This window comes from Kryptolebias marmoratus, linkage group LG12, assembly GCF_001649575.2.
Source record: "Kryptolebias marmoratus isolate JLee-2015 linkage group LG12, ASM164957v2, whole genome shotgun sequence".
Taxonomy (NCBI): domain Eukaryota; kingdom Metazoa; phylum Chordata; class Actinopteri; order Cyprinodontiformes; family Rivulidae; genus Kryptolebias; species Kryptolebias marmoratus.
Genome location: NC_051441.1, coordinates 3441432 through 3463191, shown reverse-complemented (window position 1 = coordinate 3463191; position 21760 = coordinate 3441432). Strand labels below are relative to the sequence as shown.

The 21760-nt window shown below is 39.1% G+C and overlaps 1 protein-coding gene across 2 annotated transcripts in view; it reads left to right on the top strand.

The window, feature by feature from the left end:
* LOC108237743 (speckle type BTB/POZ protein) overlaps nucleotides 1-21760 on the top strand; it is an 87369-nt gene that overhangs the window by 37301 nt on the left and 28308 nt on the right. The window contains exons 4-5 of one of the 2 annotated variants that reach the window (XR_001808649.3): nucleotides 2551-2765; nucleotides 16247-16374. Coding sequence is in view for 1 of the 2 variants with exons in the window: in XM_037978516.1 (XP_037834444.1) it covers nucleotides 16309-16374 (66 nt within the window). In the remaining variant the exon portion in view is untranslated. Of the gene's footprint in view, nucleotides 1-2550; nucleotides 2766-13886; nucleotides 13993-16246; nucleotides 16375-21760 lie in introns of those variants that run through there. The other variant, XM_037978516.1, reaches the window with a different exon arrangement.

Below are 21760 nucleotides of genomic sequence, written 5' to 3'. Positions count from 1 at the left end.
AACTAAACATTTGAAATATATGAGTTTGTATGTAATGTATGAATATAATATACAAGTTTCACTTTTTAAATGGAATTACTGAAATCAATCTACTTTTTCATGATATTCTAATTTTATGACCAGCACCTGTAAACTCAGCCAGTTTTGCAGATATTGAGCTCACATTTGGGGTGCTAGTAGCTGAGAGTCATCCCCAACACAGACTCTGAGCAGCATCCGATACCGTTAGACTCAACTCTGTCTCTCTGTTAGCAAAATATTCCACAAACCTCTGGATCAATAATCAGATCTACAGTTGATTAAATTTGCAGTCACAGCAGTTTTGAGCTACTTAGAAAACTAAAAACTGTCAATAAATGAATCCCAGCAGCCTGGCGCCTTCATGTGACTCTTCTGCTTTTTGTAATTTCAATTATCTACTACAGAGAACATTGTTAACCTGCAGAAGTTTTACTTTAGCAGTCTGTTTCTCCGTATCTCTAAGCGCTCTTATCTAATCTTAATTTTCATGTCGTATTGTCTCACCTACGAGGTGCTGATTGAGTCCAAGTAACAAAAAAATAAAGAAATCTTTGTTCCTCGTCTGAAGCACGGCATCTCTGATAACCTCTTCTTTTGTCTTTTAATTGTCTTTCGGTTAGCGCCATTTTTTTATTACACACTCTAATGTGAAAATATTTATTTTTGTTTCATCATTTGCATTATCACCCCTCTCTTTTTTTTCCATTCACACCGCCATCATCTAATTCCCATGACAACTGAACTGTCTGTAGACAGTTCCGAGGGAGTCCTATGATTATCACACATCTTCTCCATCTCTCCAAGTTGTTATTTCTGCTTTCCTCCTGCTGCTTTGCTCTTGATGTTTGTCATGAAAGGGTTGGAGAAAAAAAAGATTCTTAGCTTTATTCTGGTTAAGTGTCATCTGGGTCTACTTAGAAAGCTGTGAAGCTGTTAGCAGTGCTGGTAGTGTTGTCATGTTTTCCTAAATTGATTCACTGCATTCATAACTCTCTTTAAGAGACAAGGTACAAAAAAAGCACTTGGTAAATTGGATTTTATATATGCTGTGTAACAATGCCAGAAAAAATAGCACACGTTGAGAAAGACGTGTGCTTGTAAAAAAAAGTGTTTATGCCCTTACATATTATAGACTCTAATTAATTGCTAGGAAGTCTCAGGTTATTTAAATTGCAAATCAGCCTTTTTCTCCAAGTTTTGTGATTAATATTTTATTATTTCACTGAGCAAAAATGCCACCAGTCCATTTTATGAGCCGTAAATTGCACTAAAGATGAAAATGTGTGCAGTGGATTGAGGAGAACCAGATGCAGGCGTTATCTCTTCCTCTTAATTAAGCCGTCTCTTGGTTTTGGAGCTGTTGAGGTTTGGGTGTCACCTCTTCTGTCTCCACTAACCATGACAGAGGTCTCGCCCACTTTGTCCCCCTTCCCTCAGCGCTCTGGATATGATACTTCGTTTCTGCCATGTTTTCTCCGGTCCTGAACTTCTTTTTCAATCAGAGACTAATTAAACTTGGAGATGGGAGGGTTTTATTGGCAGGAGATACAGGGACTTGCAGATTGAGTAAGAAAAGCTGATCCTGAGACCTTGTGATGACTTAGCAGGAAATCTGTGGAGAGGAAACTGGGCTCATCCTCTCATGTTTCCTTCAGAGGAAATGATTCAGCGAGAAAAAAAAAATCTTTAAAACCTGAAACTGTCAGCTGCAACTTTTTCAGTTGTTCAACTCCAGTTCTGAAAAAGTTGGGATGCTGTCTAAAATGTAAATAAATCCAAAATGCAATGATTTGCAAATCTCAAACTCATGTTTTAATCACAACTAAACATAGTCAACATATTAAATGTTTAAGCTAAGACATTGTAAGATTTTTAGTGAAACACAAGGTAATTTTGGATTTGACACAACTCTGTCAGAAATGGGGTTGTTATTTACTCTTCTCCCAAAAAGCATTTAATTCCCAGAACTGCAGCAAAGGAACAAAATAATAAAGATGTTTTTTGCACCATTAACACAAAGTAGATATTAAAAGTCTTTTGAAAGACTTCAGAAAGGAAAATAAACATTACTCTTGACCTTTCGTGGGCAGCACTGCTGTTTGAAAGCACTGAGTGACCTTGAGTTTTCAGCCCAGACTGGCAGCTTGAGATGAAAGTCTTGAATGTTGCCCTTCACTTCGAGCCGCGGCGGACAGGTTCAGCCTGGATGAAATCAGATGGCTGGCACAGCACTCTGCCCCTCTCCAAGGAAAACAAAGAAGAAACCAAGCGCAGATAAAGGAGGGCTTCCCTCAGTGAAGCAGCGCACACGCCGCCGCTGTGATTTGAATACCAAAGCCTCTTTTAAAACCAATGATTTCAGAGACTTTATGTCCTGCTTACTGGGGAAATACCGCTCAATTAGACAAACCATTCAATTAGGGATCGACTCGACACACACAACCACACACAGGGTCGCAGATTTTCAGTCACATGCTTGGCTTGTTTAGAGTAAAATATTTTAATGGCTGTGTTTCTGTCTTCCTGCAGGCTTCTTTCTGTGCAGCAGATGTTCAAGACAGGAGCAACCTGACTGCTGACTGCCCCCACACTCCACTCCACACCTGGCTGGTGATCTGACCCTCCACCCCAGCTCCGCTCTGCATCAACCGCTTCCACCTGACCATGTCCAGAACCCCGAGACCCCTCCACCCGCTGCAGAAAGATCCAGCAGTCCTGTGGCTAAGAGCGGATGTTAAACTCAGGTGAGCGATGCATGACTTCTGTCTGAACGAAGAATGGATGACTAAAGGCATTTGGAGTTTTATGCAAAAAAAATCAAATAATATTCAATGCAGAACGGTAAAAGGTGTGTGTGTGCATGTTTGTTTGGAAAATATCTCATGAACCACGGGATAAATTTTAATTAAACCTTCAGAAAGTAATCATTTGATGTACATCTACAACTAATTACCTTTTGGATTCAAACCGATTTATTTCTGCTTCCACAGTTAATTGACATTAGCCAACACAAAAATGGCTTTAACCCAGTCAGTTTTACAAGTGTTGCTCTAAAATTTGATGTGACTGAAGCTGAGAGACGTTTATAACACATACTTTGATTGTCATACACTTGCGATAACTCTTTTTTCAGTATTTTACCAAGGAATGCCAGGCATTTGTTTGTCTGTTTTCGGGTCTTTGCACTGCTCATGTGTTCTGAGGAAGCTGTAAAAAATTGATAAATCCCATCGAGTGTTTTCATACAATGTGGATTTCTGCTAAGGCCGAGTTTTTAGATGAAACGGAGAAATCTGGGCTGTTGGAAGCAGAAAAGAGGGAGCTTACCAGACTGCTTCCTGCTTCCAAATTTTTAGGAAAAAGTTAGCAGTTGCTGGTGAAATCCAGCCAAGTCTCCAAATGAACTGTCAGCTGCTGAGACGTGTCACAAAGTAGCTTCAGGTTTTGACGAGGAAGAAGGATCAGATTGTGCCTCGTAAATTGCGAACATAAAGAAAAGATAGTCCAGCATTAAGTTGGGGTAATTGAAGAATGAAACTGTGATCGAATGAGTGACAGACGTGTTAGAAGCGATACGTCTTCCTGTAATGTAGCTGAAAGCTTTTCTTTGTTTCCTTCGGTATAAAATAGATTTTGCTGCCTAGAAACACCAGGAAACCGATGGCTTATTATCTTCCTTGTGAGAACCGTTCTCATAATCTAAACCAGAATGCTTTAACTATCTTGTAAAAAATGAAAACATACAGGGTTGCCAGCTTCATGTCAAAGTTTTAGATTAAGATCATTTTGACTGCTTTCATTTTGGTGAAACCTTGAAAACAATATTATACTCGTGATATCATAAGATGTTACCTCAAAGTATCTGTTGTGGATGACTTTCAGATTTTAGCTCAATATCTGTAAAACTGACAGAGTTAGAGTCACTTTTCGTGTTTGCTAATGGTGATTAGCTGTGGCGACCGTCTAGAATTAGATTGACTCCAAAAGTATAGTTGTAGATGTGCATGTATTGTTTTTTTATAGTGTATTTGACTTACAACATATTGACTGTTTTTCTGCCTGCAGGTGTCATTTACCATGCTGTCTCTGTTTTTAGGGTCACCTGTTCTCTCACTCATGTTATTACAGACTTGTTTGCTCAGACATCACTTTCCTTTAAGAGCAGGGGTAGCGAAAGTTATTGATGATATTTTTTCATCCCTCCTGTGTCCTTGTAAAGTTTTTTTTGTTGCCACTCTTACAGTATATCCTTTCTTCTTGTCTGTCGTTTGTTGTTAGTGTTTATTGAGATGAAAGGCAGTTTTGATGTGCGGTTTTGAAGTCTAGCCTGACCAGCACCGCTTACCCGTATAGAATATATAAATATATAAATAAAAAAGATCTGGTTTCAGTCCAGCCTGTTTTTTTGGGTCCAGATCAAAGTGGTAAAGTTTTCCTACATGTGGACCATCAACAACTTATGCTTCTGTCGTCAGGAGACAGGAGAGATCATTAGAAATCCCAGTTTCTCCTCAGGAGCCAATGACACTTTGTCATTCTAGCTATCAAGTGTTAAAAATGCAACAGCTTTGCTCTCAAGGATTTACAGCTTGTTGATTATTTGAGAAGTTTAACATTGTTTTCCAGGGAATTATATCTTCCCCTTCAGGGTGGCCAAACATGTGGCATATGAAACAAGTTTCCTGTTGCGTCACTGATATCCACTGCCTCTCATCTTGTCTGCATTTTGCAATTTATTCTTGTTTTTTGTCACGCTTCAATGAAACAAATAATAGAATCTCTTCTTTCTCATTTGGAGCTATCAGAAGCATCAGACTTCTGGAGGTGGTCTGGATCTCTTTTATTCACATCCGTTTGGTAGTCTGAACATAATCTGTCCTGAGCCAAGCTGTAGGACCCACACAAGCAGCAGAGTTATTACCTGAACTTTTCAGGGTGAGAAAAGAACAAAACAAAAGTTGGCTCATCTTCCAGCTGATTAAAGATAGTTAAACAGTCGTTAGGAATATTCTGGAGACGGAGCTGTTTTGGTTTGTTGTGTGTTGTTTGTTTTTGGCTACCCTTCTTTTTAAAAATGTCTGTTTTGTTGAGATGTAATTAATCAGAAAGGACATCTGATTGCAAAGACATGCTGTGGTATTAATTTAACTGCCAGGTGTGTACGCTCCATCAGAGCTGTCTCCTTGCAATCGAATCACCCAGGATGGATGTTAGTGTCAGGTTTGATTAGGACTAAAGTAATCCATTACTGAAAACAGTAGAAAGCTGTAAGTGGTGGTCTAGTCTTAGTCTTTCTAGCGGACATCATCAATGGTCTTCAGGCACCACTGATAGATGAAGTTTGTCTGAAACTTGTATGGAAGCAACCTGCTGCTCCTGATGCTGGAAATACATGGCTGAGTTGAGGAAGTTTTAGCATCCTATAGGAACATCTCTCATTTGAACCTGAAATAATTTACTGTCCTCTTTGGTGTGCAAGCATCTGGACCAGGTAAACACCAGAAAACGGGTCAATGGAACAATGAAGTTTGTATTTGACATGGAGGTCTGGGACAAGACGTGGATTATGGTGGAGGGGACAAACCTGGGGTAGCATTTGTGGTGCAACAGTGATTTGTTTGCTTAATGGAAAGTCAAAGCTGAAATTCAGGAACCTAGATATTTCAGGGTATGTTCTGGAGGATTCAGGAGACCTAAACCTGCAGGAGGGATTTTCTATCCTGCTTGTTTTTTGTTTTCTGTCATTTCTTACGGAGTTGTTAATCAATATTGATCGGTAAATTTTTGGTGTTTTAGACACCAACAAAAGTAACCTTTACAAGTAAATGGAAGACAAGACTGAAAGGATACTTGAAAGCTTTTGAGGTTGAAAGTTTTATTTTCGCTGGGTAGTTTACAGAGTACAGTCGGTGGAACATATTTAATATTTTATGCAGTATTATAGTGGACACAGAGATGTAAAATAATGATACTGTGATTTGATTTGTGATTCCATTGGTAACTTCCTGTTTGAAGTTTATTACGTTTGTCTGCAGGACTGTTTTAAGCTCTTTATACCAAACTTTGCAGTTAGCATTTCTGCCTTCTTGAGCGTTCCCACGAATGCTTTAGAGGGAATTGTTTGCAAATTACTACAGTTCAGTCCTTCCCGTTTTGTTTTGACTTTTTGAGGTCATTGGATTAGATAATTGGGAAACTAAGTTCACAATGCCTAACTAGCGAAGGAATTTAAGGTGGCAGACTATAAAGAATGTTGACTTTTCTTGGCATTACGTGTAGAGATCTAATAAATTAAAATAAATTACTTTGTTTCATCAAGTGTTGGCAAACTGTATTTGTCTCAAATGGCTTTGCAAAATTATGACTTCCATATGTCTAACATGTTAATTAACAGTCCATATGGTTGTTGTAAAGTGTTTCATGTTTCTCAGACTATAACTGGCTCTGCAACCAAATATCCATATGTTACAAACTCATTATGGAGTGTTAGGATGTTTTTGTAAAACTTGTCTTCATTAACATAAACACACTCAGTTCTTGTATTGATTTACGGAAAAACAGAAATCTTAGTGGGATACTTTAGGTAGGAGATTCTTTAATTGTCTAACATGATGTGTTTCTGCTTAAGAGAAAGGGAAGATTTTCTGCACCAGATTGAGGTCAGGATGGGAGAATATTCTGTTTTACTTTAGTTTTGGAAGGTTAGCCATAGATCTCATGTCTTCTCAGAAACCGTTTGGTTTTGTTTTTTAATATGATACTTTAACGGACATTTTACCACAAACACTGAAATACTTTCTGTTGAATTCTGTGGTTTGTTTCTTTTTCTTGAAGGAAAAGACGTTTTGCTGCTTGTATCTAAAAATTTCAGCGTGTGTTTGTTTTTGTTAAAAAAAAAATGCTTTTGCTCTTTTGTTCACATTTTTATATCTGAAGTCTGTGAAAAAATAATTTTCCTTTTTTAAATGGAAATAGAAGTGTGAGTCTGATATTATGTAAAAAAACAAAACAAAAACATTCTTGTTGAAAACCTTTTATTCAACCAACGGCATACCTAACAGCCTGGAATGAAAATAAACTTTGTGTAGTTTAATATTTTTTATAATTAGGCACTCAACTCCTGGTTATTCTGTAAAGTATTTCTGCTCGACATTGCCCCTATGTTAAAATGTTAAGAATGCATTTTAGCAAATTATTATTTGTTATAAAAGACACTAACTAGTGCCCTGATTTAGTGCAACTTTCTTGTTTTACTTTCAGTTACTGTTACAGACACAAAGACAGAGTAGTAGTTCTGGTTTTTTATGTTTTTATTCCAACAATAAGATGATGGTTGAGTTTACAAATTTAACTTCGGAAACTCAGAAAGCAATGATTTACAAATCTCATAAACTTATATTTTATTCACATTGCAACATCTTAAAACGCATCAAATGCTGAAACTCAGAAACTATTTTTCTTTGGAAAAAAAATTGAGTTTTATGGCAGCAGCACATCTCAAAACAGCCGGGATAGAGGCAACCAAAGGATATAAAAGTAAGTGGTACAAATTAGAAACAGCTGGAGGAGCATTTTGCAACTAATTAGGTTAATTGGCCACAGGTCAGTAAGAGGACTGGATATAAAAAGAGCATTTTAGAGGCTGAATTTCTCTCAGTTAGTGGAAAACTGCATCTAAAAATAGTGGAACAATTTCAAAATAATGTTCCTCTATGGAAACTTGGGAAGACTTAAGAGATCTCATCATCTGCACATCATAAATCATCAAATGAGTTCAAGAGTTTGTAGAAATCTCTGAGGTCAAAGGTCAAGGCTGGATGTTGGTGATCTGGTTCTGGTTCTGCTCAGGAACACTGTCTGTAAACACAGTTCACCATGCCGTCCACAAATGCTGCTTAAAGCTCTATCAGGCAAAGAAGAAGCCAGATGTGAACAGATGTGTCTCCTCTGGACCAAAGAGGAGAACTGTTCTGAGGTCAGCCTGCCTCTCTTGTGGTATGGGGGTGCATTAGTCCAGGTTTTAGAACAACAGACAGAATGGGACAACCTCAGGTCCAGATGTTTACAGACTGATGGGAGAATTAGAGGAGATGCTGCACAGAGGGAAACAAGGTCCTGACTCCATGAAATTCAAATTTACTTCATTCTGGTATAACTAAGTTTAAACTTTTGATAAGTTTACTGTGTTCCACTGTGAATACCATAGGGGTTTATTAGGGATATTCTGTTTTTATTTAAATTTTACACAATGTCCCAACTTTTTGGAATTGAGGTTTAAGTCATTTAAGACAGTGAATAGGTCAGAGTCCTAATTTCCGGCCAACACATGCCAGGGGATTCTAACACCCTGTTTGTCACGGCAAGTAGGAGATACAAACATCATTACTCTGAAATATATTCAACCCTTCATTCCGAATTCATGTCACTGTCTATACTTAAAATGTGACAACAACAAATAAGTTTGTTTTCATTACTGAAAGCCTATTTAATCCATCCCTACACAGAAGTCTGTCCTCAGCAGAAAAGTGAAGATAGCTCAAAGTTTCCTTTCACACCTGTGTCTGTGGGGCATTGAAATTTGTTGCAGGTGGAAAGTGTGTCTAATACTCAAAGTGTGTCTAATAATTTGAGTTACTGATAGCCATATGGGCTCATGTAATCACTGTCGGTTGGATTCATTTCAAGTAAATATGTAATTCAAAGTGGCGTGGGGCAATTTTGATTTTAATTAAAAAAGACCTAACCTTTTTAGAAGTATTCGTTTGCTTCGCACCCTCATGATAAATTGGAAATGAGTGTGCCTCCGATTCCTGTTTTTTTTTTTTTTTTTTTTTTAATAAGGTTATGTTATTTGGAGGAAACGCAAACTTGTGTGGAACAGAATTAGTTGGGGCCAGATGTGACCGCTTCCTGGTTATCAGGCTTTCTGGCTGCCTCCCTGCTTCCTGGTGCCCTGCGGCGTGCTGTACAGGAAGCGCGGAGGAGGGAAGATTGGGCGAGTGGGACGTGGGGACTGAAGAGAAGAGGTGGGAGTCGGAAGTGTCTCTGAATCAGAGGCGTATGCGGTGAAGCTGTGTACAGCCCCCTGCGGTGCAGGTTGTGTTAAAAGGGAAATCATTTTTTCCTGCTGAGAAACATTTCCCTCATGTGAACCTTCGGTCCCTCATTTGCTCATTTAGCCCCGTGCCTTCTACTTTTCATGCTCATAAATTAATTTTCTTTCACTTATATCCTTTTTTAATTCAATTTCTGCCGTGCAAAGTTTGAATACCACCTCTTAATTATCAGAGGCTCCAGATAACTTTGTGTTTTTTAATAAAAATGCTGAATTCTTGATGCTTTTCTAACTGAGTGAAAGGTTTTCTTGCAGAATGAGTAATGAACAAACCTTTGAGGTGTTTGACTTCACTGCCTCTTTATTTTGACAGTGAGAAAAGTTTGAATGTGGGGAAACACTGAGCGAAAGATAAAAGAATCTCATTTTCCATTCCTTTTCTCTTTTCTTATCCCAAGGGGCTTTTGGCTGTAAATGGTGTACTCTATGGTGCACACCCCATCCCATTCTTGCCATATCCCCTCCTCCAATCTTCTAAGAATCCCCCTGGGGAGACCTGGGCTCTCCACTTCACTTGTTTTGTCACTGGAGAAAATTGCCCAACTGCCAGCATATTTGTGACAGCTTAGTGAGCACTCCATCTACAAATATGGCAGTAAAGATTACTTTGTCGGTTCTGGATCATTTAGAATCCAATTTAATTCAGGCCTCTAGGAGAAAAGGCCAAATAAAAACAAAGCAGCTTAATTAAGAAAGCTGAGTAGCTGTAGACTGCTTATATGTTATAATACCACTTTGGCCTACTTATATACTCTGTGCCTGGAGATACAAATTTAAATACAGTACATATTAAGTTTTTCAAAACCAGAGTAATCATGTAGAAGAATAAGAGGTATTGTTTTGAGTGTCATGTGAACCAGAAACACATGGTATAATCTAACTGCTGGAACTCCTTTTTGCTCAGCTACACAGCTTTTTGTCTTTTCTCAAATACAAGTCCTGTCATAATAAAAAAGACATTAGCTCCAAATCCTTAGTTTGATTTTGTGCTGTTTCTAAGCAGGTAAATGCAACCCCAGTGTTGGAAAAGTTGGGACAATGTTTGAAATGTAAATATGAACCAGATGACCTGTAGTGGCTCCTAATTTCAGTGGGACGGACATTTATTTCCTGACTCCATCTCCACACAAAGGTTACAATTTGTTTTATTATTTTTTTGTGCACAAAGTTGTTGGCTTCTTTCCTTCCTCCTGTGGGTCGAGGTTGTGTCTCATGAAAACTGATAATTAAATCAGAGAAACTGACACCTCCGCACCCACCTCCACCTGAAACCGGAGTATTTTTAGTTTTTAACATGTATACATATGTATTATACACCCTTTGATTACAGCCCCCACCTGGACTTGAATCTCAGCCTTGAGATTACAAAACCTCCACAGAATTAGATAAATAAGATCCATCTGTGGGCGATCTAAACAGTTACAGAAAATGGGCCTACCGTGTTGAAGAATATCTCCCTGCTGTCTTTAATTTCTCTTCTGTTCATATTCAAAGTCTTCCCAGTGTTTGTGTTAAGGAACATTATTCTGAAATTGTTCCTGTAAGTTTAGTTGCAGTTCTTTGCAGACTGATGAACCTCTGCCCATTTTTACTTCTAACAGATTCAGTCTCTCCAAAATGCTTCTTTTACACCCAATCCTTCTAATCACCTTTTGTCAATTAACCTAATTAGTTGAAACATGCTCCTCCAGCTGTTTTTTTTTCTTTACACCACCTACTGCTACAGCCTTTTGTTGCCTGTCCCAGCTTTGTTGATGCCATCGAATCAATTTTACCTCGTTTATTTTCTATTTTCTATTTTAAACATCTTGTTTTCTCTTCCATTGTGAATAAAATAGGATTTTCTGCATTTTGCACAGTATTGCATTTTGTTTTATGTACATTTTACACATTGTTCCAACTTTTTTTCCGAACTGGAGGTTGTATTTGATTTGTGTTTTAGCTCTGAGTAAAGTGTGGATGCTGAGAATTACCTTAAAGAAGTGTTGTAACTACAGTGAACTGCTCTGATATTTAGGCTGTGCTATGATGGTGGATTTTTGACAGGAAAGCCTCACATTATCTGATGAAACACTCCATCTGCATCAGTCAGCCCTTGAGCCCCCCACCAGAGAGCATGTGTCTGAGTCTAGATCCTCTGATGGTCTGTACTTACTAATGGAGATAGATTCAGGCAGCAGTGGCAGCTCGCCACCCCCCTTCGTGCACCAGACTTGGCCACATCATTTCTTTTCCTGGCTTAATGTGCTGGTTTTCTCCTCTGGGGCTTTTGGGTAGGTTGTAAGTTGTCTCTTGACAACCCCCGCTCCTACCGCCTCCTTTTTCCAGAGAAAACAGATCCACTCCTGCAGACTGCTGTTCTGACAGCTCGAAGAGGAGAGATGGAAAGTTCTCATCCTCTGCTGCAAGCTGTTTTGTATTCAAATTGTCTCCATGTAAAGTCTCCCATTCAGCCGGTGGTTTAGTTGTGTGTTGTAGCCAAAGGCCAGGTGATGGGTATGATGTGCCTGAAGAGTCTGGTTCTAACAGGTTTTTGTTGTTTTCTGCTTTCATATTGTTTCTGAACAGTAGGCATTTTTTTTGTTAAACCATATTGAAGCTGCGTGTTTGAGCTTGTCAGAGTCTGTTGCTCTCAGTAACCATTATATGTGATCAGGCATTCTGTGTGGGTGAGCAGAGAACGGCTAATAGAGTAGAAGCCATTGGTGAGTCTTAACATAATCAGATGTATTGACACTGGTAGAGAGAATGTCAATAGACATGTTTGTGCTGACACTACCTTCTAAAGCTCGGTCTTCAATAGAGATTAGAATTTTCTCTCTGAGACACTTTGTGTGTATCAGTCTGTTTTACATCAGCCGCAGAGAATCAATGTGTTTAAAGGGAATAAAAATTCATATTCCAAAAAAGTTGGGTTGATGTGTAAAATGTAAATAAATACTGAATTCAATGTTTTTTCCAATCTTGGTATTTTATCCTCAGTGTTCAGACTGGTGTATCGGTGCCCTTTCCCTTTGGTTTGTCATGAATTGTGGTTACTGTAGTGCATGGAGTTTGTAATATTGTGAAAGATGTGGCCTAGTGAGTGATAGGAAGCCAGATGTTGACTCTGAGTGTTTTTTTTTTTTTACTCCATGCCAGCTTGTCTACTGGCGACCTTCTCCATCTGTGTGCCAACTATGCCCCCGAGCCCTATGCCTGAATATGCATGCCCCGCTCTCTTAAACAGCTTGGCGTTGTTCCCGTCTTCCCCTTCTTTCCGACTCCAAGTCAGACTTCTTTTTTCTCACCTTCTACATCACCTTCAATCTTTTTCTTTGGCAGGGCGAGAAACTTTACTTGTCAGCGTTGGTGAAGTGCAGCTGCAAAGTGGTAAAAACTTGATAAATTCATTTTTTTTTTTTTTTTTAGCTGAGTAGCACCTGTACATGTCTACACTGCAAGTGCAATTTTTCACACAAAATTCATAATGCCTATTCCAGAAATTAAAAAAAGACCTATATATTTAACTGAAGATGTTGCTTTGCTATTGGCATTTCTTAATCTTCCTCCCCTGCTGGTATTTTTCATATGTCACACTTCTTCAGTTGCACTGGCCCCCCTTCATCACTGCCCAGCTCCTTTTGGTATTCTGTCAGAGTGGCTGCACACCCACCACCATAACTAGCTCACTGAAACGGTAAGCGCGAGCGATCTGACCTGAAGTTGATTCTCTGCCAACGCAGGTTTCTGATGCTTCACTGGAGATCGCAGGATGGCATTAGCTGAGCTCAGCACACACACACACACACACACACACACTTTCGTCATCAGTGCCTGTATTCATGCACACATTAGCACACACATGCACACCCACACAGTCGCCTTACTGTCACGGGTGAGCACTGAAGAAGTTGCACCTTTCTTTATTTTTTTCAGCAAGTTTGCTGTAGCTTCTTTCAGCATTCCCTCTCACCTCTTCTTATTTCTTCCTCTTGGCTTCCTTCCCCCACATCTCTGTCTCTCCTGCCAACCTCTCTTCTCACTCCCAAGTTTAGCTTTCAATGCTGCCACCGGGGAAGTCCTCACTTATGACTGATAGTCTTGTTTCGAACCCAAATAACACAACTTCACAAGTAGATTTGGTGCCTGGGGGCTTCATCTGGGTCTCACATGCCTGGTCTTTCAAACATGTTTAAAGGACATGAAAGAGTAGACGAAAGTCAGTCAAGTTTCCTTAGATTAGGTTAGCATGAATCCTTGTTCTGAATTAATCGCTTCATGTGACACACAAAACTGTCCCCTAAGGTTACAAAAGTTTACCTTTTTTTTTTTAAGCCTGCTTGTCTTAGCTGCTGTAGAAATTGTTGCACTATAAATATATATTTCTTCCCTTCTGTTACACTCACTGGCAGTACAGTGAATAAACTCCATGAATAAACCAGTGTGGTAAAAAGGAACGTGCATAGATTTGTGAATTTTATAAACTGGCTTATATTTAAGCTTATGTCTGTGTGTCTTTGCATGGTGATTGTGTTGGATGGTGCTGTCAGTTTCCTCTGCATACACAGCTTCAAGAGACAGGAGATTATAGTGAAGGGCCCCCTGCATGAGCAGCGGTGGGAGTAACTGCATATGCACTGCACTCCTTAAACCAATCCCTTCTTTGGCTTCTTTCTCTCAGATCCAAACAAGGGATTTGACACAGGATCTTACAGCAGCATTGACACTTCATCTTAGTGTTCCCCCCTCTGTGATCTGTCAGCAGTGTCCCTGTTGGGATCTACGCAAGAGCAGCCTGAGCAGAAGTCTGTCTGAAGTTGGACTAAACACTTATCGCGTTCACAAGGACGTATGAGCGTTACGAAGGATGACCGGTGTGTGGTAACTGTACAACACATCTCTTTCAAGAGTCACAAAATTTACACGACCTTTAAAAGTAAGATAAAACCATCTATAAGGTTCATTATTTTTTTAAATTGTGTAATTACATGAACTAGATTATGTTTTATTGTGGCATTTAGCTTTTCTTTCTCTAAATGTTAGGCAAAAAAGAACAAACTATAGATAGCTCTTTACAAGACAATTATACAGAACTACTTTTTTTATTCTGTACATATGTATTATTAGTTACAGAACTACTTATTTTACTCAATTCTGAAAAATGATTAAAATTGGAAGCCCACTTAGAAGAAAATGAAGTTACAACCTTTCTCAAAAATAATAAACATTAATATAGCCCAGAGTTCTGGTTATTTAAGACTTAAATGTCTCCCAAAAACAAGGCCACAATCTTTATTTAACTGAACGGCTTTACCTGTCTTTATTTTTTTAACTACGGGAAAATCAGCTGCTTGTTACTAAAAGGCCTTTTTGATGACTTCAAATCTATTTTTTTTCAACAGCTGCTCAAAACTAATTTGCCTCAAATATGTAGAAAATAAAAAGAGTGAATTTTCTGGTGGATTGTATAGTGCCATGCAACACAACCATCATATCTATATATAATTTGTGGTGTGGTACTAAACTTTCGGGTCAGTGATTAAGTGTTTTCATGGACCAGGAGGGTGAAGAGCTCTCCTGCAGAAGGTCCGGTCTTTATGAAGGTGTCCTCTCAGCATCAGAGTATGAATTTACCTGAAAGAGACAACTGGAATTCAGAAGTGATGCTCAGAAGAGAAAAAGACAAACACTGGTTCCAAATATTGATCTGAAATAATTTTAACTGCATCTGGACAAAGAAAACAGAAAACAGTTAGTGTTATTTTATATTGCCTCTCTCTGGTGGACTGCGGAGTTAGACTCCAGCCCCCAGAACACCTTAAACAGGACAAAGCTGTTAGAGAAAATAAATGTTTCTTGTTTTATAAAAGCATAGCAGCACATTGTGCTCAGTTCTGTGTTAAGCTGTTTTACTAAAGGCAGAATGGGGATGCTTTTTCTTCTTACAGTGTGCCAACATGACCAGATAATCGTAAGACGTTATAATTTGGAGATTTTCATATTTTGCATGGTTTTTTTATGATCTTTAAAAAAAAAGTGTTTTTTTTTCTTCCAGTCGTGCCCAAATTCAAAGAATGCAAAGTCATGGATGATTGGATTTTGATGGCATCTTGTGTTATAGGACATTCTTGAAAGCATAGCAATAAGAAAGAAATGAAATGAAAAGCCTAGAAACCAATTTATTCAAGTGGGGCTTTGTTGCTTGGGGTGGTATTTTTCCTGTATTGCCATGTAACCCTTTACAGGACAAGGCACATAAAAACAGGCATAAAGCCTTAAGTTATTACCTTCATCATGTGTTATGGTTATACCTGCCCTAATTGGAATGCAAAGTGGAACAGGAATGCGGCGAAATCTTCTGTCACTGAATCTTAGCTCATCTGTTTCAAAACCCATAGCAGTGTGTAAGGAAGCATTCTATCCTAATTTACAAAATGGCAAATGATGTAATTTCTCCAAAAAATTGTGTTACAGCCCTTCAACTCCAGCGTAGCCTCCAGTTGCTTCTGAATTTGTATTTGTGCATGGCTTGCTTTATATCTGCAATTAGTTTTAATTTGCCATGGTCTCTGCAACAGTCGTAATGGTTAGCCACTCTGTTTTGACCTTGTACATTAGTGTTTGTGACTGTTAAGTGATAGAAGACAGCCCAGTGTGACTATTGTGTACACAAGAACTCCACTACCTTTCCTGTGTCTTTGTAGTGCAACTGAGTGTCAGAGAATCCTTCCTGCCTCTGTCAGAGATAATTGGCACTCTATAAACACATGATAATTGGGCTGCTTTGATCCCTGCAATTTCACTTTTTTTTTTTTGCCAAAAAAAAAAAAAGAGACACAGCAGTTCTATCTCATGTTTACCACTCGTTTTTATGCAGCAGTGAAGAGATGGAGACTGAAGGAGGAAAAGCGAGGGATTCTGCTTTCTTCTGAAGTGTTAAAAGCTCCCTGCAGGCATCACTTCCTGCACCCAGCATCTTTTGCCATTGTTCCTCCGCTGCTTATGGCCATGACTCATAACAAACTTTGTCGTTTGCACACACTTTCACACATGCAGGGATTAATCACTTTTTGAGTCTCCAAAAAACCCCCAACTTTTGTCCTTGTTTGTCAATGTGTTTTCTTCCAGAGAGCCAGAGGGAGGACTGTTTCGTCCAGTGAAAGGACGAGGGTTTCAAAGAATTCATACGGATGGACTTCCTCTCAGACAAGGCCAACACTCTGCTTCTTGATGACAAACTAACACTTTTCTGTGAGGTAAGTGTTGAGACAGCTCAGCTTATCTGAACTCGGGTTATTTGTGAAAGTGTGCTCACTGTGTCTTCACTTTTGAGCTCAAAATCTTTCCGGGGAATATTCACAGTGCACAGCACACTTTCATAAAGAATAATCCTGATTATTTTGTGAGATGAAAATTGGATGAAATCATTTTGAGACATCTTTAACCAGAATTTATCATTGATCTGTCTGAATGTACAACCCCAATTCTGATAAAGTTGTGGCAATGTGTAAAATGTAAATAAAAACAGAATCATTGACTTTCAAATCAATTAAACCCATATTTTATTCACAATGGAACATAGTAAACGTGTCAAATGTTTAAACTAAGAAGTTTGTAATTTTTATGAAAACATAAGATTCACTAAGTTTGAATCTAATAACATCAACACATCTTAAAAAAGTTGGGATAAAAGAAACAAAAGGCTGTAAAAGTAAGTGGTATAAATAAGAAACAGCTGGAGTAACTTTTAGTAACTAATTAGGTTAATTGGTCAGTAAAACGAGTGGATATAAAGAGAGTGTTTTAGAGTCTGAATCTGTCAGAAGTTAAGATGAGCAGAGGTTCACCAGATTGTGGATAATAATGTTCCTCAACAAAAAATTAGAATAATTTAAATATCCAATCATCTATAGTTCAATATATTGTCAAAAGATGTGAAGAATCTGGAGAAATCTCTGAGGTCAAAGGTCAAGTCTAGATGTTGGTGATCAGGTTCTAGTTCTGGTTCTGCTCAGGAACACTGTCTGTAAACACAGCTCACCGTGCCGTCCACAAATGCTGCTTAAAGCTCTATCAGGCAGAGAACAAGCCAGATGTGAACAGATGTGTCTCCTCTGGATCAAAGAGGAGAACTGTTCTGAGGTCAGCCTGCCTCTCTGATGGTATGGGGGTGCATTAGTGCCTCTGGCATGGGCAGCTTACACATCTGGAAACCATCAATGCAGGAAAGTGTCTGTAGTTCATAGACAGACTGTGGTTAAAAGACGAGGAGATGCTTCACTGTGGGAAACATTCACCTGGAACAACTTTTTTGATTTGAGTTGCTACTGCTTATTTTATTACAAAAATTGTAAAATTTATTGTTTAAAATGTTTTATTTGCTATGTTCCATTGCGAATAAAGCCTAGTTTTGTGAGATTTGTCAGCAAATTTTTGCATTGGTTTCCTTTTACATTTTACACAAAGTCCAACCTTGACTCTTGAGGTCTTTTTTTTTTGTAGTAGTAGCTTTGTTTGGCATAGACTACAGCTTTAATGTCTGTGTCCATGTTAGTGAATTATGTATGTTTTTATTGGTGCTACATAACCCCTGGATTTAGATCCCTCTCTCATCACTAACATACGGGCTGATTGTCATTCCGCCTGCATGGTGGCTTGGCTCTGATTCCTCTCATCCAGAGCCGGTTGCGGCTTGAAAAAAAAAAAGAAAGCTTGTTGTTTTTCGACTGCAACACAGGGGGCAGCAGAGGTCAACTGTCCTCTCTCGTTTCCCCCCCTCTGCTCCTCGTATCAGAGGCAGAGAGCAGAGAAGAGGTTAAACTTTCCGGATATGTTAATGCTTCGGCTGTAATGCATGCAGCCATAAATGTTTAAAAAGCATGGCAGTAGCTGTTTAAAACAATTCTAATTAACCCAGCGGGTGTGGAGGAGAGCATGTCTTGGAAGTTTTTTTTCCTTTTTTTGTTGTGGTGCTGTGTGTAAGTCTGTTTAAAGTGTTTCCAAACTGGGTTTATTGACAGAGGGATAGGAGGGGCAGCGCAGCCTCTTAAGACCCACATGGAATGGGAGCTAGAGATTCATCAATTTCCAGTATTGTGTTCATTTGCGCAGGCGTGTCTCATTGGGATGTAATTTTGAGGATGAAGTTGTTTGCTGGAGAGGATGAGCAGTAGAAGTTACTTTGAAGAGCCCTTATTCACTGAATTTATTCCCACTCTTTAAAGAGATGACACCGAGTTGCTGGTGCAAATCCTTCGTGGCCAATTTCTCCCTTATAAATATCTGTCATACCTCTGCAATTAGCTAGCCCTGCCAATAACGAAGCAAGGCAAAGAAATTCTGATTTATGCAGCAGATTTGATAAATTTTCTGCTCATATCGGGTTTATAGGATATAAATTAAAGGCCTAGCAGTCCTTGAGTCCGGCTTTCATGCCAGAGTTTCAAACTAAGATAATCTTATGATGGAACCTTATAATCAAGGTTTTGGGCGATCTCATGTGATGATGTGAAATGTCCGGCTGTGTTAGAGCTCAGAGAATATTTAGGGGATGACTCTCAGCTACTACCACACCAGATTTAGCTCATTACCTGTGAAATTGATCCAGTTGTTGCCAGTTCTGCGTTGGCTAAGGTTGATCAGCTGTAGCGGCCATTTTTAATTGGGTCTTACTTTCTGCAAGTCTCATTCACGTTTATCCAGTAATTCACGAGATATTTAACTAATGAATACGCGAGTTAAACAGAGAACTTTGCAGGTATTTGTGTTCGTTTAGAAGTTTCCTCAGATTCTGTGTAGTTTCTTTAGAGCTCATAATCTTTCAACTCTGAAAACATTGAGCCCAGAAGTTAATAATCTCAGATTAAGTCATGCAGCTGGGTTATAGAATCGCTTCTAAAACGTTCTGGAAAGCATCGTGTTAAAAAAAGGGGGCATGTTTTGCTTTGCACTGATCAAACAGCCAATATTAATGCCTGCTTGTGTTGGACTTCAGTAACTGGGCACAACGGTTGGCAGGTTCAGGTTTTGGGTGGGTCCCGGAGACGAGTTGGTGGTGGGAAAGCGTGGAGCGGGTGTTTGAATCCCCTTCCCTGGTCGTTCTCCATGTGAAAGCGATGCCCGGTGTTTACCGTCACAGACCTGGCTCTGCTTTTATCCAGATGGTCCCATCCTGGATCTGAGAGAAGCCCGTCACCCCAGAGCCCAGATCTCCCCCTCTTTCCTCTTCTCTTATCTTTTCCTCTTTTTCCACTCCATCTTATCTCTCATTCAAGCCCAATCTCCTGGTCCTCGTTTTAGTTTTCCTTTCATGTCTTGCTGCGTCCCGCTTTGAACATCATTTTCATTAGTTTCTTACTCCCCCCTCTCTCCCTCCCATGCCTCTGTAGTCCTCAATCCTTCCTCTGTGACATCTGTCAGCATCCTGAGTTTGTCCTCTTTTAGTTTGGTGGTAAAGTGTGAAATCAACCTCTCCTTGTGACCTTTGACTCTTGTGCTCAGCTCAGTTGCCTCAGGAGACATTAAGAATTCAAATTTAGCACTGAGAATCTGCTATATGTCATGTAGAAAAGGGCCTAAACAACACCAGCCGCTCAGCTCTCTGTCTCCCTTTTTGTCTTCGTCCCTTTTTCTCTGCTGAAGCGCTTTGAACACCTGTGAGTATTTAATGAGGAGATAGCTCCCATTAAAGGTGCTACACTGGCTGTCAAAAGTGACCATGAGGGACGGAGAGAGATAAAAATGGAGAGGAAGGAAGCTGATTGAGTAAAAGGCCGTCTCAGAAATCTTAGCTCCATTAAAGCGATAAAATTAGAAATAACACAAGATTAAGACACGAGGCTGAGATTGGATTCTGTTTGAAACAGAGCATGAAATGCATTTTATAAAATACACAAGTTAAGAAACACTTTTCAATCAGCTCGATTTACCTCTTTTCACCCGCTGCTGAAGGCAGGCGAAGGTTTAAATAAACTAATAATCACTATTTCACCTTAGATTATTAAAGCAGTAATTGTTACTGTTTATCCTGATAAATCCTCATTCAAAGGAATTACTTAATAGTGATTCCTCCCAGGAGAATATTCCCTGAACTCTTAGTGTAAGTCTGATTTTTGTTCTGTTTCCTGATGATTCTATTTTCTTGATTTAGATTATTTTAAAAGATAAAATTCATTTTCATTTTTATTCTGTGTAAATATTATAATAAATAGTTATCTGTGGTTTACAAATTCAGCTTCAGCTGCTGAGATCTGATAATAATAAGGGTGAATAGGTTAAATAATATAATAATTAAGTTCCTATAAGTTGTAATAAAGCTGGACAGGGAATGCTAGGCCGTTAATTTATTTATTCATTGATTTTTTATTTTTATTTTGTAGGTACAGATGCTAATTAACCGAAAGGGTTTTTATTGTAAAAGATTTCATTCATTTTTAGGTTAAATAATATAATGATTGAGTTCCGATAACTTATAATAAATCTGTTTTTTGGTCACTCTTACCTGCTTTAAAGCTGAAGAAAGGTTATCACGCTTCCTTATCCTCATCTATCTGCTACATGGTAGTAGCTGAGAGTCATTTATGAGACAAACTCTGAGCAGAATATGGTGTGATATTGTATGAAATTGCACATAGTGTTAGTTTTGATTTAATGGGGTATAACGTCAAGGAATGCCAGGCTTTTAATTTATTTATTCATTGATTTTTTATTTTGTAGGTACAGATGCTAATTAACCGAAAACATTTTTAATTGTAAAAGATTAGATTTTTTTTAATGAACTTGCAGGATTCAAGAATGAATGGAGAAAATAAAAAACAATCGAACAGCTGAAGGAAAAGGTGCTGATTCCTCCGGTTCTGACGCTGGAGGACGAGTTCAGATCCACAGAACCCTGAGGTTCTGTTTGAAATACTCCAGTCCCGGTTAGTCCAGGACACCCCCCGCAACTCTGTGACAAATGTCGAATCACGCAGGTGTTGCTTTTTGAGCATCTTTTGCAGGAAAAGCTTTTAGCCGGTGTAAGAGACGAGCCACCTGAGTACATGTGCTGCGTGGTAACTTATTATGGATTCTCATGCTTGTCTGTGTGAGACAAAAGAGTGATCGGTGCAAATAAATATTCATGTCTCTGTGAACCTCTTCACTGCAAGATGACTCAACGGTTCTTCTTCTGATTCGTTTGTTGGATTTGTTTCACTGGAATATTTTACGATCATCTGCCTTCACCTGTTTGGTAAGTGTCCCTCTCCGGGTGGGGCGGTGGTCGCAGAATAAATGAGTGGGGTGCTGATGTTCAGCTGTTTCTTCCCTTTCCTCATGGTGTTAGCTCGGTTCGCCTCTCCTGTCGGTGGGTAAGCACTTTGCCGGGTGACAGCACCCATCCTTCACAGGGCTCTGCCATATGCTGTGCTGCTGTCAGAGGAGACAACTGCAGATGCTCCAGCTGCTCCCTCCCTGCACACTGAACAGCACACGCAGCCTTTGGAGCAGGATAAAGAGGCAGAGGTGGAGGAGGGATGCACTTTAAAATTTGAGCTGGGTTAAACACAAAGGATGAGTAAAAACAGCAGCATTTTGGGAAATAAATCAGTGCAGAAGTGAAAACCTCCGCCAAGGCCATGGGGTCATTAAAAATTGTTTTTT